This window comes from Salmo salar, chromosome 20, assembly GCF_965601325.2.
Source record: "Salmo salar chromosome 20, fSalSal1, whole genome shotgun sequence".
NCBI classification, from domain to species: domain Eukaryota; kingdom Metazoa; phylum Chordata; class Actinopteri; order Salmoniformes; family Salmonidae; genus Salmo; species Salmo salar.
Genome location: NC_138310.1, coordinates 45,757,571 through 45,778,890, shown reverse-complemented (window position 1 = coordinate 45,778,890; position 21,320 = coordinate 45,757,571). Strand labels below are relative to the sequence as shown.

The following is a 21,320-nucleotide window of genomic DNA, read 5'->3' as shown; positions in this document are numbered from 1 at the left end:
CTAGCAGCACGAGCTCTGAAGATAGATGGGGGGCAATCAGTTCACATATGGTGTCCAGAGCACAGCTGGGTGCAGAGGGTGGTGTATAGCAGGCGGCAACGGTGAGAGACTTGTTTTTAGAGAGATGGATTTTTAAAAGCAGAAGTTCAAATTGTTTGGGTACAGGCCTACAGCCTATGCTGTATGTGATGTAGCCAACTCTATACAATAGGCTCCCACATGACAAGGAACAATAAAATAATTGGCTGCACACTGCATACAGTATGGGACACAGACAATAAATCTCAGGAGGTTACAAACACAATCGATATTATATTATTATTCATGAGTCATGACGTGCAGTACCAAACCACAGTATGTGACGACATTATCTAAATATTTTATAATACTCACAAGCACACACATACTTAATAAGTTAACACACACACCCCACCGTTAGCAAGTAATGGATGGCTTTTGGCCCCCCAAAAAAGAAAAGATGCTAAATTAAATTGTAGAATTGAAGCCAAACAAATTGTCCTGGAGAGGCTGTCTATCATAGGCTACACAACAATTTCACACTCCACCATTCTCTCACGCTGCTGTGGATAGAGTGAGAGAGGAGCCTTGGCCTAGGCTATTGTTGATTGCGAAGATGGAGGCTTTTTTCATTGAAGTAAAATGAAAGTTAGAGGATAAAGAGTATGCCTACAGTGAAAAAATTACAAGCGCAATGTCCATTGTGTGGACAAGTTTTAATATTGTAGTGGACAATGATGAGAAGAGCGTCAGCACGGCCAAATGCAAGCCACTGCAAATTGCAAACTTAAATGTATTTATTTTCGTATTTATAATCATGTGTTTAATCATTAGCCTATTATTATTGTATATCATTGTTATTATTGTAGGTCTATTTATTAATCTAAACCAGTTCTTTAAATACGCTAAATGTGTTTTGTTTAATTCTGCTGAGACATTTTCGTTGGCTAAATTAAGTTAGAATTGTCTTTTCAATTGTGTGCTCCATCTTTAGTTTAAGATAAGTTAGTTATAAGAAGGCCCGTTGTAAAATAAATATCATTAGAGGTTAATTGCTGCAATATAGCGTGTTCAAAACTTTTGGGATGTTTTAAACCAGTTCACAAGTCTTTTGATTCATTCTGTTGAGCCATTTTCTTTCGCCAAATTAAGTTCCAACTGTAATGTTTTGTTTGTCATATTATAATAGCCTGCTCGTATTTTCCCTATAAATGATGGCTTGACTTACTTTTGATATTACTCTAATAAAGTTTCGAAACTTTTGTGAAGGTTTGGTGTGGTGTGGCTATTATTAAGCTTAACCACTGCAGGCTTATGATATGAAGGCAGTGTGCACCAGCGCTCCAACTGAATCCGAACTCCGTTTTAGGCTACCAGAGTCAAAGAATATAATACTTATCTTTTTACAAATATTTGGATCAGAAATGTATGAATAAGCTTCCTTCTGTACGACTATATCTGTCTAGCAGACACAGTAGCCATCTGACAAATGCATGTCGGTGTCATAGCATGCTGCCGACATATCTCTATGTCTCTGGGGCTTCTCTTCCTTTATGTCATTTTTTCTAATATTAATATCATACAGTGGACGCAAATGCATGCAATGCTCTGAACCGTGAAGTGGACAATTATTGTTTTAGGAAAGTAAAAACCAATAAAGCCAGGGGCTATGAAGTTTAGCATATGCTACACATCGAAACACAAGGAATAGTGTTTTTGTAATTTTTTTTAGGCTGTTTTTAAGCCTAAATGTTGCTAATTTGGCCTATATCCCTCGTTAATTGATGGCGCTGTCTGCACCAGGTCGGAGGTTTCATTATCTCTCTCTTTCTACTCTCGGACATATAGATGTCCGGTAAATTGCTCAAATGTCCGTAAATTAAAATATTTCGTGTCATGTTGTCCGGTGCAAAATCTTCCTAACGGAAACCCAGGCACAGACATCAACTCAATGTCTTTTCCACATTGGTTCAGTGTAATTTCATTTAAATGACGTGGAAACAACGTTGATTCAACCAGTGTGTGCCCAGTGAGACATCTCACACAAACAGCACCGTAGAAGAGGTGATAGCCTTGTTTTCGCAAACGTTAACAAAAAGCGAGTCCCTGACAATGGCTCCAGACTCACATTAGTAATGTAATTCCTTCCAGCACCATTCAAGTCCAACCAAATAGACTGTGATCTTCCCATTTCAACCACTATACGCTCTCTGACTTTATTCCTGTGGCTCTGACTCTCCTTCTGTAGCTTAGTCCCAAATTACACCATATTCCCTTTTTAGTGCACTTCTTTTGACCAGAGCCTATGGGCCCCGGTCAGAATTAGTGCACTATATTAGGAAAAGGGTGCCACTTGGGATGCAGAGACGCAGACTCGATTTTCATAAGTGACAGTGTGAGTTTAGGAATGGAGTGGCCATTCGGCTTTCAACTGAGATTAACGGTGGGATAGAGCATGGTGATGGATTGGGATGTCAACCCCGCTGTTCACTTTGCATTTTCTTGGAGCTGTCCAGCCAAGTGAATTAAAACTGCTCTTTAATATTTACGCCGATGATATATGACAATACAATAGACTAGCCTGGTGGGTCATAGTCAGAATATGTATTTATTTTTTCCTGTGAAGTGATATCATTGTGATAGCATTGTTCTTCAAACGCTGACGAAGGCTGATGCCGAAACGTGCATTTGTTCTGACATCGGCTGCTAAGAAAATACATTAAAACTTCAAGAATATTTCAGTGACTGAGTTTTTCCCTCCTTCAAGTAATAGCATCCACCATTTTGTTACGAAAAGCTATTTATTGCATTAGCTACAGTGTACATACTGGTTTTCTGTGGCAAAGTTCTCCAAAATAGTTAGCGCTGTGGTTTCCAGCTGGCTCCGTGTGGATATGCACACCATCAAGTTTCCCACCAACCTGCAGAGTTGTGTGAGAAAGTCTAATATTTCATTTTCACACATCATTAACACTTCTTTAAGCCAAGAAAATTATCCAACTTACTATATCATTGTTTTACTGATTAAATAAGATGGATAACATAATATTCTGAATAAAACGCACCAGCAAGTGCAAATGCAGGTCTGATGTGAGACTAAATATAGCAATAGAATATCAACATGGTGTCAATTCCCACAGTACACAAGGGGTAAAATCCAAAATTAAATGTTTACTGTTAATAGAGCACAACATATTTTGCGATCCTACTCTGAGTGGACGGCTCTATCTGCTGTCTGAAAGAGCTGAAAGAGGAGAAGGCAGGTAGGTTTGATTTGATAATATTGTGTGGTTCTTGTCTGCCAAAACACGCAATTACCAACAGGGATCTAATCTCTTACATGTGCAAATTCAGGTTCTCAATGGCCAAGCATCTTCCATGTGGTGTTTGGGAGTACAAAGACAGAATCGCCAGGCATTCTTTCCGCACCGCCGCCATTCCTGATACTAATAAGTCAACAATGTACTCTTTGGAGGCTGGGCATCTCATCAGCATCTTTTGGTTTTCATCTGAAAGCAAGCAGCCCAGGAGAAAAAATGTCTTCAGCAACAGGGACAGTTCCAGTGACAGTTGTGGCAAAGATTGAATTTAATAATACATTGCATGCACTTTGAATCGATTTTAATGCTATTTGTCAGGGAATGATTGTAGGCCTACTTTAAATGCAATAGCAACAATATAATTGCACTTGCCTCCTTAATTGGCAGATTTTATAAATCAAATGCATTTCCCCTATTTTGACATTGGCACAACAGGTTTTGGATAGCTGTATAATTGATTTGTCACCGTTTGGGAGAAGAAGGAGCAATTATTTTCTCTTGGTAGCAAGTGTTCATGAATTTTGATGTGGTAAAAGGGGCAGTCTGGGATTCAAACAACAATGAAGCAGTCACAAAGTGTGTGTTTACAATTACAATGTTTACAAATAATGGAGTAAAACAAGCTTATATGTTGTGGGTTCTGCAAGACATGAGGCATGTATAAATTATATTCTTCAAGAATCAATGGCTATATCATTCATAAAAAATGGATGTACCAATCCCAGATTGCCACTTAAGCACACATTGCTTGTGTAACTACAGAACAAGTGGGCACTTAATAAGGAGTTGGCAAAAATGCATGACAGGCAGAATAATGAGAAAACAACGGGATAATTGAAGATGTTTGGCATTTCATGCATTTTTTTCACACAATTTCTCTTGACAAAAAAATCTATGTGCAAAAAAGAGGAGGAATAATGTCTGTCTACAAACCATTTCCATCGGAAATCACCCTCCACAATTTCAGCACGGACACGCATAGCTCCTCTGCGCATGGCGATGTCGATTTCTGCAACAGGCAACTGAAAATAAGAAAACCCAATTGTGTTCTTTTAGTACAGGCATATTTTTCTCCTTACTTTGTACTGAAAACTTGAAACACTTTCCTGACAATATGTGCTGGTCTGAAATATGACCACAAGTCCACAATGCTTCACGAGAACAATTGTGAACGACTTTAGGCTAATAATACCCACACTAATTTCACATGAGGGAGTTGTGATTAGTGTCTCACCCAACATAACCCCTACTATATATACATGTAGTACATTGCGTAGGGCACAGCACATTACAGGTTCATCCAAATCTCTAAAGGAGCTCATTCTATTTTGGCAATATTTAACTAGCAACTAACAGAGAGAGAGAGTAACTTTTAAAGACAGCATCTCTTTGGTTTGAAAAACTTTTTGGGACCATCGTTGGCTGACTGTCCTTAACTCCCTATCAGTCAGTCAGTCAGTCAGTCAGTCAGGGGCATCTCTCGAGTCCCCTTACCTTCTTACGGTGTCATTGTTTTGGATGATACTGAAGCCATTGTTTAATCGGAACAGCGTCTGGCCAGTGCCTGTTAGGAAGAGCAGATAACGTCAGGACTGGGAGGCCTCTCCGTACCTCAGTGAGCCACATACATCATCACAGTGCGCCCTTGGCCAGGCTTCAGAAACACAATGCCTGGCGGTCAAGGGCAGGAGAGAGTGGAAATAAATAAAACTCATACAGAGCCAGATCCTCCGCTATTTCCCTCAGAGAGGGTGAGACCGGGCGCGTGTTGCAGAGAAAATCTAGAAGAGCGAAAAAAAAGCTCCCCTGAGGTGATTTGGTGGCGAGAGAGCCGGTAATGTCAGGCAGGCCATTTCTACACTCTTCTTAGAGATGTTCAACTGGGAATTATGTTACATTTGCCCTTTCATTGAATGACATTGTAAGACAGTCAGTCTTACAAGCAGTAGATCATCTGACAGGTTGTATTCATCCATATGAGGAGGGAAGTGAAAACACAGACTGGAAATGTGTAGTAGTAGTCTACCATTGATCATTGATTATTGTCACTGGTGGTGTAGTTGATACCGGCAGTTCACAGATATTGTGTAAATGTAACATTATAATGCGAATGTGTGTGCATCTTAGCCCCAGTGCACTCAAAATTCAGTTTTTTCCTGTGTTTTTTATCATAATGTACAACAGCTGATGAAACTAACACTGTAAAGTGTGAAAAAATGTGATCAGTGTTATTTTCTGCTGGTTGAAAATACAATGTACACAGGACCTTCTAATCAGCCCCACTCACACCACTCCCACAGTGCTATCAACCTTCTTGCTTGAGAAATTGTGTTTTGCTCAAAAGCAATTTTAATGTAAAACTATTACAGTAAGGTACTTCATTGTTACCCAGAAATTATTTGATATTGGTATAAAAATGGTTGCATTGAGCTTTTAAATTTTAAAATGTAAAATTATTCAACATAAAAGCTTGTATACCCTAGCTACTGTACAGCACTACACACTTTTTGCATAAGTCATCCAGTACTGTACCAGTACTCTACATTCTACACAATCGGAGGTGTTGGTAATAGAACAGCTCCCAAATGGATGCTTGGATTGTAAACACATATTTATCATTGCACTTCCGTGTGTCCTTTCCTTTCCTCTGCCTTCCTCTGCCTACCGAGCGCCTCGGCTGGGCAATATTGGGGAGTTTGCTGAACTGTGATAAACAAAATGAACCATGAAGAGAAATCAATACCGCAGAGGGGTCAGGTTAGGTCTTCCCTTCTGGATTTTATTTTCAGAGGATTACAAATTGACCATAACCACCACAACAAACATTAGATCTGTGCAGTGATTTGATCTCCTAGGAGTTTCACATTTCTACAGTAACAGTAGATGAATTGCATTTCGACTACTAAAACCATGAATAAGAGAAACCCACCTGTCAACGCTGTCCTCCCTTGACCTGAAGGAGCATCCATTGACATCCTTCTGGCCCACAGGATAGGATGAGGAGGGTTGGGGTAGTGAACATTCACACACACTCACACAAGATTTGGAGGGATGGGGAAACTCCCAACAGCGTACTCACAGTCTGTAATGGCGTGTGACAGAAGCTTGAGCCCTCCGCAGTAGTATAACGGGAACTGATCGGGCCTGTCCAGCTTTTTCAACAGTTGGAGCACTGTCGTGGCCTTTTCTTCTCCCTTATCAAACTCCTCCCACGCTTTGCTTTCCTGGCATTCTCTTTCTTCCTCCAAATCCACTTGGGTCAGATACTCTTGAGGAAGAAAGGAGAAAACATGGGTTCGGAGACAGATGGCTTCTGAGGAGCCTAGTATGAGGTAACCTCATTGCAGTGGATCAAAGGTGTGTAGGACAGTATGACCACCGTGTTCTCATAATATGCATTCATATGTTGTAAATAGCATCATATGCTATAAACAGGTAGTAGGGCCACAGATTAGAAAGGAAACAACTTTACAAGGAGGCCATACGAATGTTTCCTAACCTAACCTACTGAATTAAAGGTATCACCAATTAAATAAATGGATTCAGTAATTATCTTACTTTCAATACATTTAGGGAAAGTTAATGAGGGTATTCCAGAAACGTTGTTGCCGTCTTTTCAGATGATTCATAACATCGCCATAATCACACATCAACAACGAACAACAGCTTCAAACATGTGAAAATGATAGTGTCATTATTCATTGGGAATCCATCCTAATCTAAATTGACACAAAATGAGCAAGCGACTCAGAACAAAACGCTATTGGGACCATCTGTTTTAATGACACAAAATAAGCTTACCACAGTTGACAACGGCAATGATGGCACAAAGAGAAAAAATTATGCTTTATTTGCAAGGTAACAATGAGTGCCATCCAGCTTTGGGTTGTCATAGTAGGCTTGTCCTTGTTACAGGACTGTTATCATACTTAAATAAATGAGGATGCCGAACAGACCTCTCTGCTGAGAGGGGATGATTTGGTGACAAGATGGTGGAATGTGATCAGGAGTCAGGACAAAATGTGAATTTTGGCTAAGGGATAGGTTGGTTTCTCTAACATATATGAATACAGTGTACATAAAAAAAGCAGTAATTTCTGATTAATCAGGAAGAATCACATCCCTGATGATGGTGGGTTAGCCTAGTTCCTAGGGTTCCCCTACTGGTGGAGATTTGATTTGGTCCTCCAAGTTTTCTGAGCAAAAAAAGATTTACATCTGCAGCTGAATCTAGTTGATGATCCGCGCCCTATGGTTACATGGGTCATATATAACCCCTTACATAGTATGACTTTGCTGAGTTTGCTCATAAATTATTTGTGAGGCATCTATGTAGTGTTTATTGAGATGTTATGAATGCTCTATAAAGCCTTTATGAATTGTAGTTTGTTTAAGTGGGACGAATCAGCGAATCTGATTAATACACTTCACTAGGAACAAAACGTTGTTATATTGTTATATTGCCTTACCTTTGAGCATCTTTTCCCGTCCTGGCTCAATTTCCAGTATCTTTTTATAGCACATTCGTGACTGTAAAAGAGATATGTAAATTACGTTTCCTACAGCTACCTTCGGTCATGAGACAGGCTGATGCACTCTACTAATCTCAACCAGAGCCATAGATCAATATATGGGACTCTGGTCTCACTAATACACACAGACAGAGAGTAAGCAGAAATGTTGAGACCATTAAAGAAAGAAATGCAGTCACTTTGTATTTTAAATCTTGTATTAAGCAGAACGCTCGTGGGAATTTTTTCGCTGAACGAAGGGTACGCTTAAAAAGTTGCAAAATCTGCATTTTAGGAGATCAATATAAGGTTTGAGGGCAGATAGGCATCCAGAATGACTGAATACAGCTGTAAGCTGTTTTCTCTGCGATGCAGTTAGATATGGTTCAAATGAAATGGAATGCCCACCTCGTTATAATTCTTGAGGGCTAGGTGTGCTTTCCCCATGTGAAGATACGCTTTAACACACTTGTCATTACACTGTAAAGAAATAATATGAGCAAGAGAATCATACGTGACACGTCAACTGAACACATAATCTGCCATATGGACATCATTACACAAAACTGAACCAAAACCACATTTACTCAAGCTTCAAATATGGTACTCCCGTGAATTAGGCCAAACCCATTGTCTAGTTAGTTTGTATGTTTTTCTAAATAGATTGTCCTGAAAGGTGAGCACTGATTTTTTTTTGTACTGCTTTTATTACAGATTCTAAGGGGTATATACAGTACTCCAACCCACTTTCCTCCCCTCTCCACACCACTTACAGTTCATTGCTGTCACTGAGCACTGTACTCTACACTGCACCGTATGTTCTGTGCTCCCAGGACACTACAGGATCACAAGTGCACTGCCTGGAATGGCGTTATGAAGAATGAGGGAGCTAGTGATTGACCCAAAGTTCCTAGTCAGCCTTACCTTTAGAGCCCACTCACAGTCACTTATGGCCTCCTTATATTTCTCCAGTTTGATATAGGACTGCAGAGGAAAAAGTGGGGGAAAAGTGGACCGATAGTATTCAACATACTGTTTTTAAGTTAACTAAAGTGAAGTAAAAGCTGAAATGAAGTTGAGAGTACTTGTGCTCTGTTGGTATACAGCGGCTGCATGTCTCGTCGCTCGTCTAAACCGTCGCTATAAAGCTTCACAGCCGTCTCGTATTCTCCCTGGGCGTATGCTTCATTCCCCTTTTCTTTAAGGGCTGGGGGAATAAGGACATAAACAAATACAGTGTCAGGTTAAAAACAGCTGAATTAAGAGAGATCCTAATTAGGAAATTGCAAGAGCTAATCCATGCTAGAAAAATGACTTCATACACACCATTTGCCTTTTCCTGTCTCCTTTGTCTCCTTTTATGTCTGTCCTCTGCATCGCTTTCCATCATTTTCATGAAATTATCTACAGAAGGAGAATATAAAACAATATTCTTAAACAAGTGTTTAATATGGAATGTAAACTCTACATTTCTAAATGGTGAAATTAGATAATGCATTAATGAGAAGAACATTTGTGGGTCATTAGTGGTCAGCTGGTCACATAGTAGTTCATTCTTGGAGTTGCACTAAACGTTGCACTAAATGATGTTAAATACGATGGAAATCCTTTGGGATTGACTCTATTCCACTTTTTGTACCTGAGTACAGTACGTGTACAGATATTCAATTTTACACTAGGCACAGAAGAGGACCATGTAAGAAGTAGAACCAATTGAAATGAATTACAATTAAATTGGGGACTACAGTACATACTTTTCACAGGGGGGATTTAGAGAGCACTAACTGGATTACGAAAGATAAATTATTTGGAAACATAAGCACAGGCACAGAATACATTTGAGGACAAACAAAAAGAACTACAGGAACTTATTCAAGAAAGATCAAGTGTAATATATTATAAAAAATAAAGTGAAATAAAGGAATTTGGGGAAAAATTCACCAAATGATTTTTTTAATCCTCAAAATAGAAATGCTAACAAAAATAATTTACAGAAACTTGTTACAAATGACGGAGTCATCCATGATACACCAAACAATATTTAGAAAGAGAAACCAAAGTACTTTATGCATACGTTTTTGTTTCAGTCTCCTCCATCTCCACTAACTGAAGTTAATTGTAAGGATTTTTTTCTATTAATAGTGTAAAATTAATAGCTGTACAGAAAGACTAATGTGAAGGCCAAATTACAGAGGAGGAACTTCTTGATGCAATTAAGGCCTGTGAAAACTCCAGGGTTGGATGGCATACCAGTTGAGGTATATCAAACCTTTTTTGATGTACTCAGAGGTCTATTATTAACCTGTTTTAGCCACTCCTATAAAAATGATAGACTATCAGATACTCAGATTTCACTGTTACTGAAACAAGACCCAGGTGGTAAATATAAAAGATCCAGTCCACCTAAAAAAAACTGGATGCCCCTTACACTTCAGTGTTGTGATGCCAAAATTCTAGCAAAATGCAAAGCGCATAGAATTGAAAAGGTATTGTCGGATATTATTCATCCTAATCAGAAAGGTTTTTTACATGGACGATACATTGGAGAAAATATAAAACAAGTACTGGAAACAATAGAAAACTATGAAAAATCTGAGAAACCGGACCTGGTATTCATAGCTGATTTTGAAAAGGCCTTTGTTTATATATAAATGTTTATATATAAATGGACTATTTTCATTTTGGGGCATCTCTTATACAATGAGTTAAAGTTATGTATAGTAACCCTAGGTGTAAAATAGTAAATAATGGCTACTTCTCAGAAAATATTTGTATTTATTTAACTAGGCAAGTCAGTTAAGAACAAATTCTTTTTAAAAAAGATCGACTACCCCGGACCAATTGTGCACCGCCGTATTGGACTCCCAATCACGACTGGATGTGATACAGCATGGATGCGAACCAGGGACTGTAGTGATGCCTCTTGCACTGAGATGCAGTGCCTTAGACCGCTGCGCCACTCAGGAGCCCAGTATTAAACTGTCAAGAGGAGTGAAACAAGATTGTCCACTATTGGCATTAGTATTTATTATGGCCATCGAAATGTTAGTTATGAAAATTGGATCCAACAATATCAATGGGCTAGAAATCCAGGGCTTAAAAACAAAGGTGTCACTGTATGCTGACGACTCATGTTTTCTTTTAAATCCGCAATTTGTATCCCTGCACAGCCTCATAGAGGATCTAGATAATTTCTCTAACCTCTGTGGATTGCATCCAAACTATGATAAGTGTACCTACCATATTACGTATTGGATCACTAAAAAATCACTACCCTGTATTTTACCAATAAAATGGTCTGACGGTGAAGTGGACATAATCTTTATTCATATCCCGAAAGAAAGAAACGATCTCACTGCAATACATTTTGAAAGAAAGTTAGCAAAAACAGATAACATCTTGCTACTATGGAAAGGTAAATACCTGTGTATTTGTGGACAAATCACCCTGTATAATGATTTAGTCATATCCCAGTTTACCTACTTACATATGGCCCTGCCTACACCGAATGACTTGTTTTTATAATTATATGAGAAAAATATATTCCTCTTTATTTGGAATGGAAAGCCAGACCAAATTTAAACCAGCCTATACATATAATGAATATGAATTTGGAGATCTGAAATGATTAAATATTCAAGAATTGAACCTCTCACTAAAGGCTTCAGTCATACAAAAGTTGTATTTAAATCCGAACTGATTAGTAAGAATGGCCAACCCCGTTTTAAAAAATGTCCCTTTCCCCTTTATTCAGATTACAACCTCTCACTTTTGGTTATTTGAAAATGAAATAATCTCCAGAATATCTCCAGCTATTTTTTAAATAAACCATAGAAAGCTGGTTGCAATTTCAGCTTAATCTACCAGAAAAGACAGAACAAATATTACAACAAATATTATGGACCAACTCATATATAGTAACTGATAAAACATTTTTTTAAATCTATAATCTTTGTTAATGATATCATAAATTAGACCGGTGGAGTAATGTCACACATGCAGCTAACAAAAATATATAGAAATGTCTGCTCTATCCAAAAATACAACCAACTGATTGCAGCATTACTGTGAAAATGGAAGAGGCAAGTGGAAGGGGGAGAAGATAAGGAACCTGCTCAGTCAACCCTACATTAAAGACCAAATGTGGTTAAAGATAATTGTGCTAAATAAAAAAGTATACCAGTTTAATTTAAGGACCAAAAAATGTACAGCTGCGCCATACAGTTTGCAAAATAGTTGGGAAGAGATTTTTGATCTACTGATTCCATGGCACATGGTTTGTGAACTGATTCAAATTATTATAGTAAATTCTTGCAATCAATAGTATGTCATGTGTATGGGGGATACAACCATCCCAGCTCTGTAGATTTTGCTGCGAAGAGACAGAATCATTAAATCAATTGTTTTGGTACTGCCCATACGTAGTTTGTTTTTGGTCATAGGTTCAAGAATGGCTGAAGAATTGCAACATTTACCTGGAGCTAACTCTGCAAATAGCACAAATATAATAATACTCTTAGTAAAATTACAGCAGGGTTGAAAAATATATGGTAATTAGAAATCAAAACTGGATGTTTTTCAGAGATAGATGGGAGGGGTTGAGAGTAGCTGAAGGGTGGAATTAAAAATAAATAAAAAATGATAACAATTGTAAAATATACAGTGCCTGTAAAATATATATAGTATGATTAAGCTGGAAGTAGAGCCTAGCTGCGTCCGCCCAATAGGGGGGGTGTAGGGAGGGAGGGCTAGGGAGTGGGGCCTACAGGCCCCCCTCACTGCAAAAAAGCTAACAACCAAATAAAAAATGTAATAAAACACTGTTACCGGACCTTGACAGGCTGCTCTTGGTAATCCAGTCAAGGGTATTGACATCCATATGCTATTGAATTGGAATTTACTGTGCAGTGCAATTTACTAGGTTTGAATTGTATTTATTCTGAGTAAAGCTGATTGATTGATAGTGCAATTAAAGGTGGAGTTGCAGATTAAATAGACCCAGTGCTCTGGGCAGTATGATGTAGTACCATGTAAGCACTTGAAGGGGCAATCTGCAGTTCAAAGAACAATAAAGCGGCCATCCCGCCAGCATTTTGGTAAACAGCTGAGGGACGTGCCTGGAGAAATGTAAACACTCTCAAATTCATAGAGCAATGGATTCAAGGACTGACTGACCATCCATGAGATCAAAATGATAGTTGTAACTATAACTGTGCTTTGAGGCTATACAGTGTTTGTTGACAATAACATTGTTTACAAATTGCAGATGGCCCCTTTAAAGGGACAAATCCTAACTTGAGATACTTGTACAGTATACAGAGCCAGACGCTACCCAAACTTTTTGTGTTTGATTTATGCAAATGTGAAGGACGTTACGCTGTTTACTTAGCGAGTACCGCTTCCTCCTGACTCGGCTTGAACCCATGACCTCTGCCTTGTAAACACAGACCACTGCCCTACTGAAGCATCTTACCCAGTAGCGCTACTGAAAATATAGCTATTCGTCAACGCAAGTGGAGACACTTCAGGCTGAGAAGTGAGTTTCACAGATCACGATCTGCTACACATCTTGAGTACCATGCTCAAATGAAGGAGTTGTTCCTAAATGATTGCTTATATAGTTGTCCCAAACCTTATAATCTCACCATACAGCAAAAGAGAGACCCATTTTAGCTTTACACACCTGCACTTGAACTGGGATCATTTTGTGAACCCTGAAATAAAAGAATAGAAGAAAAATATTCAAAAACACATGTTTCTGCAGCGTCACATCAAATTATTCAACTGTAATTTCTAAGACAAAAAAAATCTAATTAGCCAAATGAAAGGATGCTAACATGTACCTGCTGTTATACAATGCACACATAACCAACCTATTACAGACCACAGGAAAGACCTCAAGTAGATTGGTATACAATCTGAAAAGTCATTATATACTTGCTTTGTGCAGAGAGAGAGTGAGTATTGAGCTGTTACCGTCGGTGCAGGTGCCTGTTGTGAGGGATTGGTGTTTATCACTGTCCTGTTGAGGAGTGTTTTGCATGGTTCCTCCTTCTCCTTCAAGGTACTTATGTAGCAATCAGCCTTTTCTACAGCTCTCTGCTGAGACGTTACATCAGAGGAGTTCAGTTCCTTGACCAGGTCGCCTGTATAAGAACATCACAGATTACATAGAGTAAATTAAAGAGATTAAATCAAATATAATTCTATTTGTCACACGTCCCAGAATAAAATGGGTGTAGTTTTTACCGTGAAATGCTTGCTTACAAGCCCTTCCCAATGATGCAGAGTTAAAAAATAATAATAAAAAGAAAATAATAACACAAGAGGAATAAAATACACAAGAATGAAGCTACAGTATATATATATAGGGAGTACCGGTACCAGATCGATGTGCAGGGGTACGAGGTAATTGAGGTATGTATTTACATGAAGGCAGGGTAAAGTGACTAGGCATCAAGATAGATAATAATAAGAGTAAAAATAAAGAACAGAGTAGCAGCAGCATATAATGAGTGTAAAAGTATTTGTGTGTGTCGGTATGCATGCATGTATTTGTGTTGTCGTTATACATGTGTGTGTGTTATCTACATGTACTGTATGTGTGTGCATGTATGTAATGTATGTGAATGTGTGGAGCTTTTGTGTGAGTGTCAGTGTGTGAGTGTGAGTATGTAACGTATATGTACTGTATAGTCTTGTGAGTGTGCATAGAGTCACTGCAAGATAGGGTCAGTGCAAATTGAACGGGTAACCATTTAATTAACTATATAGCAGTCTTATGGATATGGGGTAGAAGCTGTCTCAGAGCATGTTGGTCCGAGAGTCGATGCTGAGGTACCGTTTGCCGGACAGCATCAGAGTGAACAGTATATGGCTTGGGTGGCTGGAGTCTTTGGTCATTTTTCACGCCTTCCTCCGACACCGCCTGATCTTATTTAATATTTTTTTATTTAACTTGTATTTAACCAGGTAGGCCAGTTGAGAACATCTCATTTACAACTGCAACCTGGCCAAGATAAAGCAAAGCGGTGCGACACAAACAACACAGAGTTACACATGGGATAAACAAACGTACAGTCAATAACACAATAGAAAAATCTATATACAGTGTGTGAAAATGTAGTAAGATTAGGGAGGTAGGGAAATAAATAGGCCATAGTGGCTAAATAATTACAATTTATTATTAATACTGGAGTGATAGATGTGCAGAAGATGAATGGGCAAGTAGAGATACTGGGGTGCAAAGGAGCAAAAAATAAATAACAATATGGGGATGAGGTAGTTGGTTGGGCTATTTACAGATGGGCTGTGTACAGGTGCAATGATCGGTAAGCTGCTCTGACAGCTGAAGTTAGTGAGGGAGATATAAGACTCCATCTTCAGTGATATTTGCAATTCGTTCCAGTCATTGGCAGCAGAGAACTGAAGGAAAGGCGGCCAAACGAGGAGTTGGCTTTGGGGATGACCAGTGAAATATACCTGCTGGAGTGTGTACTACGGGTGGGTGCTGTTATGGTGACCAGTGAGCTGAGATAAGGCAGGGCTTTACCTAGCAAAGACTTATAGATCACCTGGAGCCAGTGGGTTTGGCGACGAATATGTAGCGAGGGCAAGCCAACGAGAGCATACAGGTCGCAGTGGTGGGTAGTATATGGGGCTTTGGTGACAAGACGGATAGCACTGTGATAGACTACATCCAATTTGCTGAGTAGAGTGTTGGAGGCTATTTTGTAAATGACATCGCCGAAGTCAAGGACCGGTAGCATAGTCAGTTTTACGAGGGTATGTTTGGCAGCATGAGTGACGGAGGCTTTGTTGCGAAATAGGAAGCTGATTCTAGATTTAATTTTGGATTGGAGATGCTTAATGTGAGTCTGGAAGGAGAGTGTACAGTCTAACCAGACACCTAGGTATTTGTAGTTGTCCACATATTCTAAGTCAGAACCGTCCAGAGTAGTGATGATAGACGGACGGGCATTGAATGTCAATGTATGCCATTGAAGCGCGTCTGGAGGTTTGTTAACACAGTGTCCAAAGAAGGGCCAGAAGTATACAGAATGGTGTCGTCTGCGTAGAGGTGGATCAGAGAATCACCAGCAGCAAGAGCGACATCATTGATGTATACAGAGAAAAGAGTCAGCCCAAGAATTGAACCTTGTGGCACCCCCATGGAGACTGCCAGAGGTCCGGACAACAGGCCCTCCGATTTGACACACTGAACTCTATCTGAGAAGTAGTTGGTGAACCAGGCAAGGCAGTCATTTGAGAAACCAAGGCTGATATAGAGGTCCTGGATGGCAGGGAGCTCAGGCCCAGTGATGTACTGGGCTGTCCGCAGAATCCTCTGTAGCGCGTTGAGGTCGAGCGCAATGCATTTGCCATACCAAACGGTGACGCAGTCAGTCAAGATGCTCTCAACGGAGCAGATGTAGAACTTTTTGAGGATCCAAGGGCCCATGCTAAATCTTGTCAGGCTCCTGAGGGGGAAGAGGCACTGTTGTGCTGTCCGGCAGCCTTGCAAGTGTTGGCTTGTTTAAAAAATGTACTCACATCGGCCACAGAGAGCGAGATCACACAGATTAAAGGGATAGTCCACCCAAATCACAAAATTACATTTTGGTTTCCTTACCCTGTAAGCAGTCAGACAAGGTAAGATACACTGCATATTCTGCTCACAGAGTAAGGAAACCAGTGACATTTTGTAATTTGGGTGAAATACCCCATTACATGTGTTGACTTTGTCACTCCTCTGGAAATGGCTGTGACCTGCTTTATTCACTTAGTACTACTACCATAGTCCCTGTTATTGTCTGAATTTATAAATGAACACCTTAGGTCTTTCTTGGTAAAGTTTTAGGTTGTAGCCTGCCTTCAGCAGTAGACTACTCTTTATCATTGCATTACCCTGAAATGACTGTGCGCCTCACTAATCTAAAGTAGCAATCTAGCTATTGTAGACGATACCCTATCAGGAATAAACAAATAAAGGTAAAACAAATAAGGGTCTTTCCATTTAATTTCAATCACTTTTTGACTGCACCCTTTTTGAATTGAACAAAACTTACCATACATATTTGCTCATGGTAGAAGTGGTCAGAAAGTTATTTTTTGGACCTGAATGCCAAAATATTTAGAAGGGACCAAAGTTGACCCATTTTGCATACCTCACCATACCATGAGACATTCATGTCTTCATCACTGGAAAATATAAACAGTTGATTTTGATTTCATTTAAACGCTTACAAAAATGGTTGACAAACTATTTGATCATTTCTTGAATTATTATACATTTCTTAATATATACTGTATTTTAGTTTTTTTTACATTTAACATAAACTCTCTAAAAATGCAGAAATTCAGATAATTTTTTTCTCGCATATGTTTTAGCTTAGATCCTATTTTACATAATCTGTATTCAAGAGTATGTTGTGTCTCAACCGATGGTGGGCACAACACATGCAAAGTAAATTAGTGTCTAAACTACAACATATGCGAAAATGGAGAGAAAAAAATTGGAGTTTACGTGGTTTTCTAGAAATTATTCAATTGTTTGACAACCCAGTTTGTAAGCATTTAACTAATGTAAAAAAAAAAGTATACTGTTATGAAGACATCATGGATGTCTCATGGTATGGTGCTTCTGGTGGGTTATGCAAAATGGGTCTACTTTGAGCACCTCCATCTCCTGAATGTTTCAAGTCCAAAAAGTAGATAGGCTAGGTGGTTGAGCTGTCTTTCCAGCAGTGGAGGCTCTTCAGAGGTGGAAGGGGAGGACCATCCTCCTCAGTGAATTTCATACAAATAAAAATGGTAAAACATTGAAAAAGTTATCCTTTTTAGATAAAACTATACTAAATATATTCACGTCGCCAAATAATTTATTAAAACACACTGTTTTGCAATAAAGGTCTACAGTAGCCTCCTCCTCTTGGTACATTGACTTCAATACAAAACCTAGGAGGCTCTTGGTTCTCCCCCCTTCCATAGACTTACACAGTAATTATGACTACTTCCAGAGGACGTCCTCCAACCTACCAGAGCTCTTGCAGCATCAACTGACATGTTGTCCAAAGGATCAGAGTACAATGAATCTAGCACTGAAAGCATAAGCAACTGCTAGCTAGCACTGCAGTTCATAAAATTTGGTGAGTAGTTGCCTCAAAGAGATAGAAAGACAATAGTTGAACAGTTTTCAACAAATTAATTTCTTCAAAAATGAAGGAGAAGCAAGAGAGAGAGAGAGTCATTTTTTTACTTTCAGCTTCACTTACTTAGCTAGCAAATGCAGCTGGCTAGTTTAGTTACTCAAACACCTGGCTCAAACAGAGGGATGCTATGTTTGCTAGCTGGCTATGACTATCCAACACAAGACTGGAACTCTTCCAAGTCAAGGTAAGCTTTTGGTTGTATTAATTTATTGCCCACCGGTGTAACTGCTTACTGACTCTGCACTGTAACATTACTGCATGATTGTATAATAACGCATTAGTTATATTAGCTATGTTGACTAGGACGTTAGCTAATATGGGGACAACGATGTAGGCTGTGTGTAGCAGTTATGACATGGTTGGGCTAGGAAAGGTTTTTTCGCATGGTCACATACAGCTGATGAATTGTTAATTGAAGTCCACAATGAAGGGAAAAGGTGAGAGGAGGAGTGCATAGAGGCTAGAATGAATACAGTGTGGCTGCTATGAATGTGAACTGTATCTATGCATGATCAGGGGTGTATTCATTCCACCGATTCTGTTGAAAAACGTTTCTTAAATGGAAGCAAACGAAACGGGGATAAAAATACCTGAATTTGACCAGTACATCCTAGATAAGCTAGATGCAGACAAGAGTGTGCAAGGGGGTATTGCATGTGTCACTGTCAATCATCTAAAATGTTTCTCTCTACCTGTGTGCACCTACGTTGTAAACGTTCATTCCTAAACTAGGTTGTAGCAACCTCATGATAGGTATTGGGAAATTTCTAGTATCATGTAGTAGCCTACATCTATGTTTAATTGAGCTGGGTGAATGGAATATGAATGACAGTCATTCAACACGCTGTAATAGAAATAAGGCCATGCTCATGAGAAAAGAAAATCGTCCTCCCGCATCATAAACGGCACTGGCCGCCACTGCTTTCCAGAAATTAGGCTACTGGCTGCCCTGAAAGCCTAGATGGTAGCTAGCTAACGTTAGATACAGTATTTTAAAGGTAGAGCTAACGTTAGCCAACCACACTGGTCTTATGTCTTTCACCAGAACAGCCAGCTAAAATGACTTGACTGTATCTGTCCCTAACAAATTTCACACTCAGCTAGATGCTAGTATCTAGTACTCTAGCTAGCTAGCTTCAAACCCGAACGCACACTTACCTAACGTCAGCTAGCAAAGGTTACTGTGGATTAATAACTGGTGGTGGTGCTGGTACAGTACTTACTTATTTCATCAACATTCTTCAAGAAACTCTCAAAATCCTCGAACTCTTTTGTCATGTTGATTTGTTTCCTAGTAGTCTGCTAAATGTAGATTATGCAATACCAAGGAAACAAGGTATTTTATTTGTTTTTATCTAGCTACCGTAGCTACAATAGTTGTGGCTGTCAATCTTTACTCTTCCTCTTGATTTGAGTGTGTCGTGTAATTGTAACTATGGTAACGGTAAACTTTTTTTCTTCCAAGTGGGGATTGGATTTCTAAAGGTCACGTGCTCTGGGTAGGGGCGTGTGGTTTCGAACCGTTCAATATCCCGTGCAGTACCTTAACTACATTTTCTACAAACAAATGTATAAAGGCTTGATACAGTATATTAGGCCTGTGATAACAGCTCCAGTCATAGAGCAGAGAGTGCTTGCCAACTGCCACCCCGCTGAAGAGCACAAGCTCACCTTTATTTCAGTCAACTCTTCGGTTCATAATGGACCGCTTACAGCAGTATCTGAACACAAAAAGACCAAGAGTGCCGCCATGAGATTTTCAGGGGTATTGAAAATGTGCACAGTTTACTAAAACTTCTTCAAATGGAGTGATATCCACCTATTGTACCCTGAATTGTACTATTGCAAGCATGCATTTTTATCATGTAGCATAAATGCACCATGGTACTAGGTCATTCTATACTTTTAAATGAGTAATAACTACTGGAACTGGATTATGCATCACAGCAAAGTAATCAATATTTTTGAAAGACAGATTATCAATTTACTGAATAGTAACCCCCAGGTGAGTAATTAAGCCTGATTCTGCTTGGAAGGATTATTTTGAATCTGAGTTGCAACCAAAGTAGCAGCAAATTAAAACAACCACTGAATAAAGGCCTGTTGATCCCCAATCACCACCACTTATTTGCAGTGGCGACCCGTCATTCATTTTTGCATGTTATTTTGGCATTAATACGTGTCACATATCAGTTTGCAACAAATGTAAGAATAATAATAATTGAGTTAATACAGCCGCATACAAACATGGTCTCCTTTTTGCTTTTTTTGAGGTAGCTCCAAAATGTAGGTGTTTCAGCCTTACTCAGTGCTTTCTGTAGTTGTGGGGCAGCCAGTGGAAAATATGGAGCATAGGGGTTGGTAATATTCTCTAGTTGCGCCATGATTGGCTCAGTGTTCTGTTACTCATGGGGACACTACGTCACCACAAAATCTATGGGTAGAGCTCGAAAATTCAAGCACCTTGGGTGCTGCTATAGAGTTACATTAGACATACCCATCCAAGAAGGCTCAAGGTCATTGGCCACAGATAAAATGACGTCCAATCACGTTATATCTACCATAGCTTTGATTGGACTGATCATGTCAGCATCATATTTTCAAAATCTTAGCTAGCAAGTTAGCAGTCATCATCAAGAATCAAGTCGACAATCTACTGGCAAATCCTTTTTAATCCTTGTCATATGAAGAGAAATTATGAAGAGGAATTATAGATAAAACCTATCGGTGCTTTTCGGCCATTAGACATAAACATTACACAACAAGTTGGAATCACAAATTCAACAATGAGTGATTTGGAAGGAATCAGTGGCTAACTGCAAGCGTTGTAAAGCAATCACTAGCCTACTATTCAGTGGAGTGGATTACCGTTGTGAATAGAACTTGGCCGTTTTAAATGATGTATATTATGAAATAAAATAAGCATGTTTTTTTTCAATTATCTTGTCGATTGATGACCAAACAAGAACATTGCGCATGACTGAAACAGAAAAACCATATCTCCACCGTAAAACAATCCTTGCTGCTTTGTTCTGTGCAATCTGCAGCCTCCTAACTTCACTTGATGATGCATTTCCCCAGACCACAGAACAGTAGTTCACTTGACTCTCAATTAAAGCTTGTGTTATTTGCTCAATAATTTTTCCTGGTAAATATTTAGCTATCCTTCTGATTATACATGCTGTTTTAATATTTTTTTTACATAGATTAGTTATTTGAGACGACCATGATAAGCAATTGTCTAGCTGCACTCCCAATAG

The 21,320-nt window shown here is 39.1% G+C and overlaps 1 protein-coding gene across 2 annotated transcripts in view; it reads right to left on the bottom strand.

Moving 5' to 3' along the window:
* The window catches only part of ttc12 (tetratricopeptide repeat domain 12), a 45,971-nt gene extending 26,493 nt beyond the window's left edge, over positions 1-19,478 (bottom strand). Inside the window, exons 1-13 of one of the 2 annotated variants that reach the window (XM_045703443.2) lie at positions 19,284-19,478; positions 13,826-13,995; positions 13,533-13,563; positions 9,176-9,253; positions 8,935-9,056; positions 8,774-8,833; positions 8,258-8,329; positions 7,808-7,868; positions 6,418-6,606; positions 4,833-4,902; positions 4,272-4,360; positions 3,359-3,527; positions 2,847-2,939 (exon numbers count right to left, since the gene is read on the bottom strand). In XM_045703443.2, coding sequence (XP_045559399.1) covers positions 2,847-2,939; positions 3,359-3,527; positions 4,272-4,360; positions 4,833-4,902; positions 6,418-6,606; positions 7,808-7,868; positions 8,258-8,329; positions 8,774-8,833; positions 8,935-9,056; positions 9,176-9,253; positions 13,533-13,563; positions 13,826-13,995; positions 19,284-19,338 — 1,259 coding nt within the window. In that variant the 5' untranslated portion in view covers positions 19,339-19,478. The remainder of the gene's footprint in view (positions 1-2,846; positions 2,940-3,358; positions 3,528-4,271; positions 4,361-4,832; positions 4,903-6,417; positions 6,607-7,807; positions 7,869-8,257; positions 8,330-8,773; positions 8,834-8,934; positions 9,057-9,175; positions 9,254-13,532; positions 13,564-13,825; positions 13,996-19,283) is intronic. The other variant, XM_045703444.2, reaches the window with a different exon arrangement.
* Positions 19,479-21,320: the final 1,842 nt, after the last annotated feature.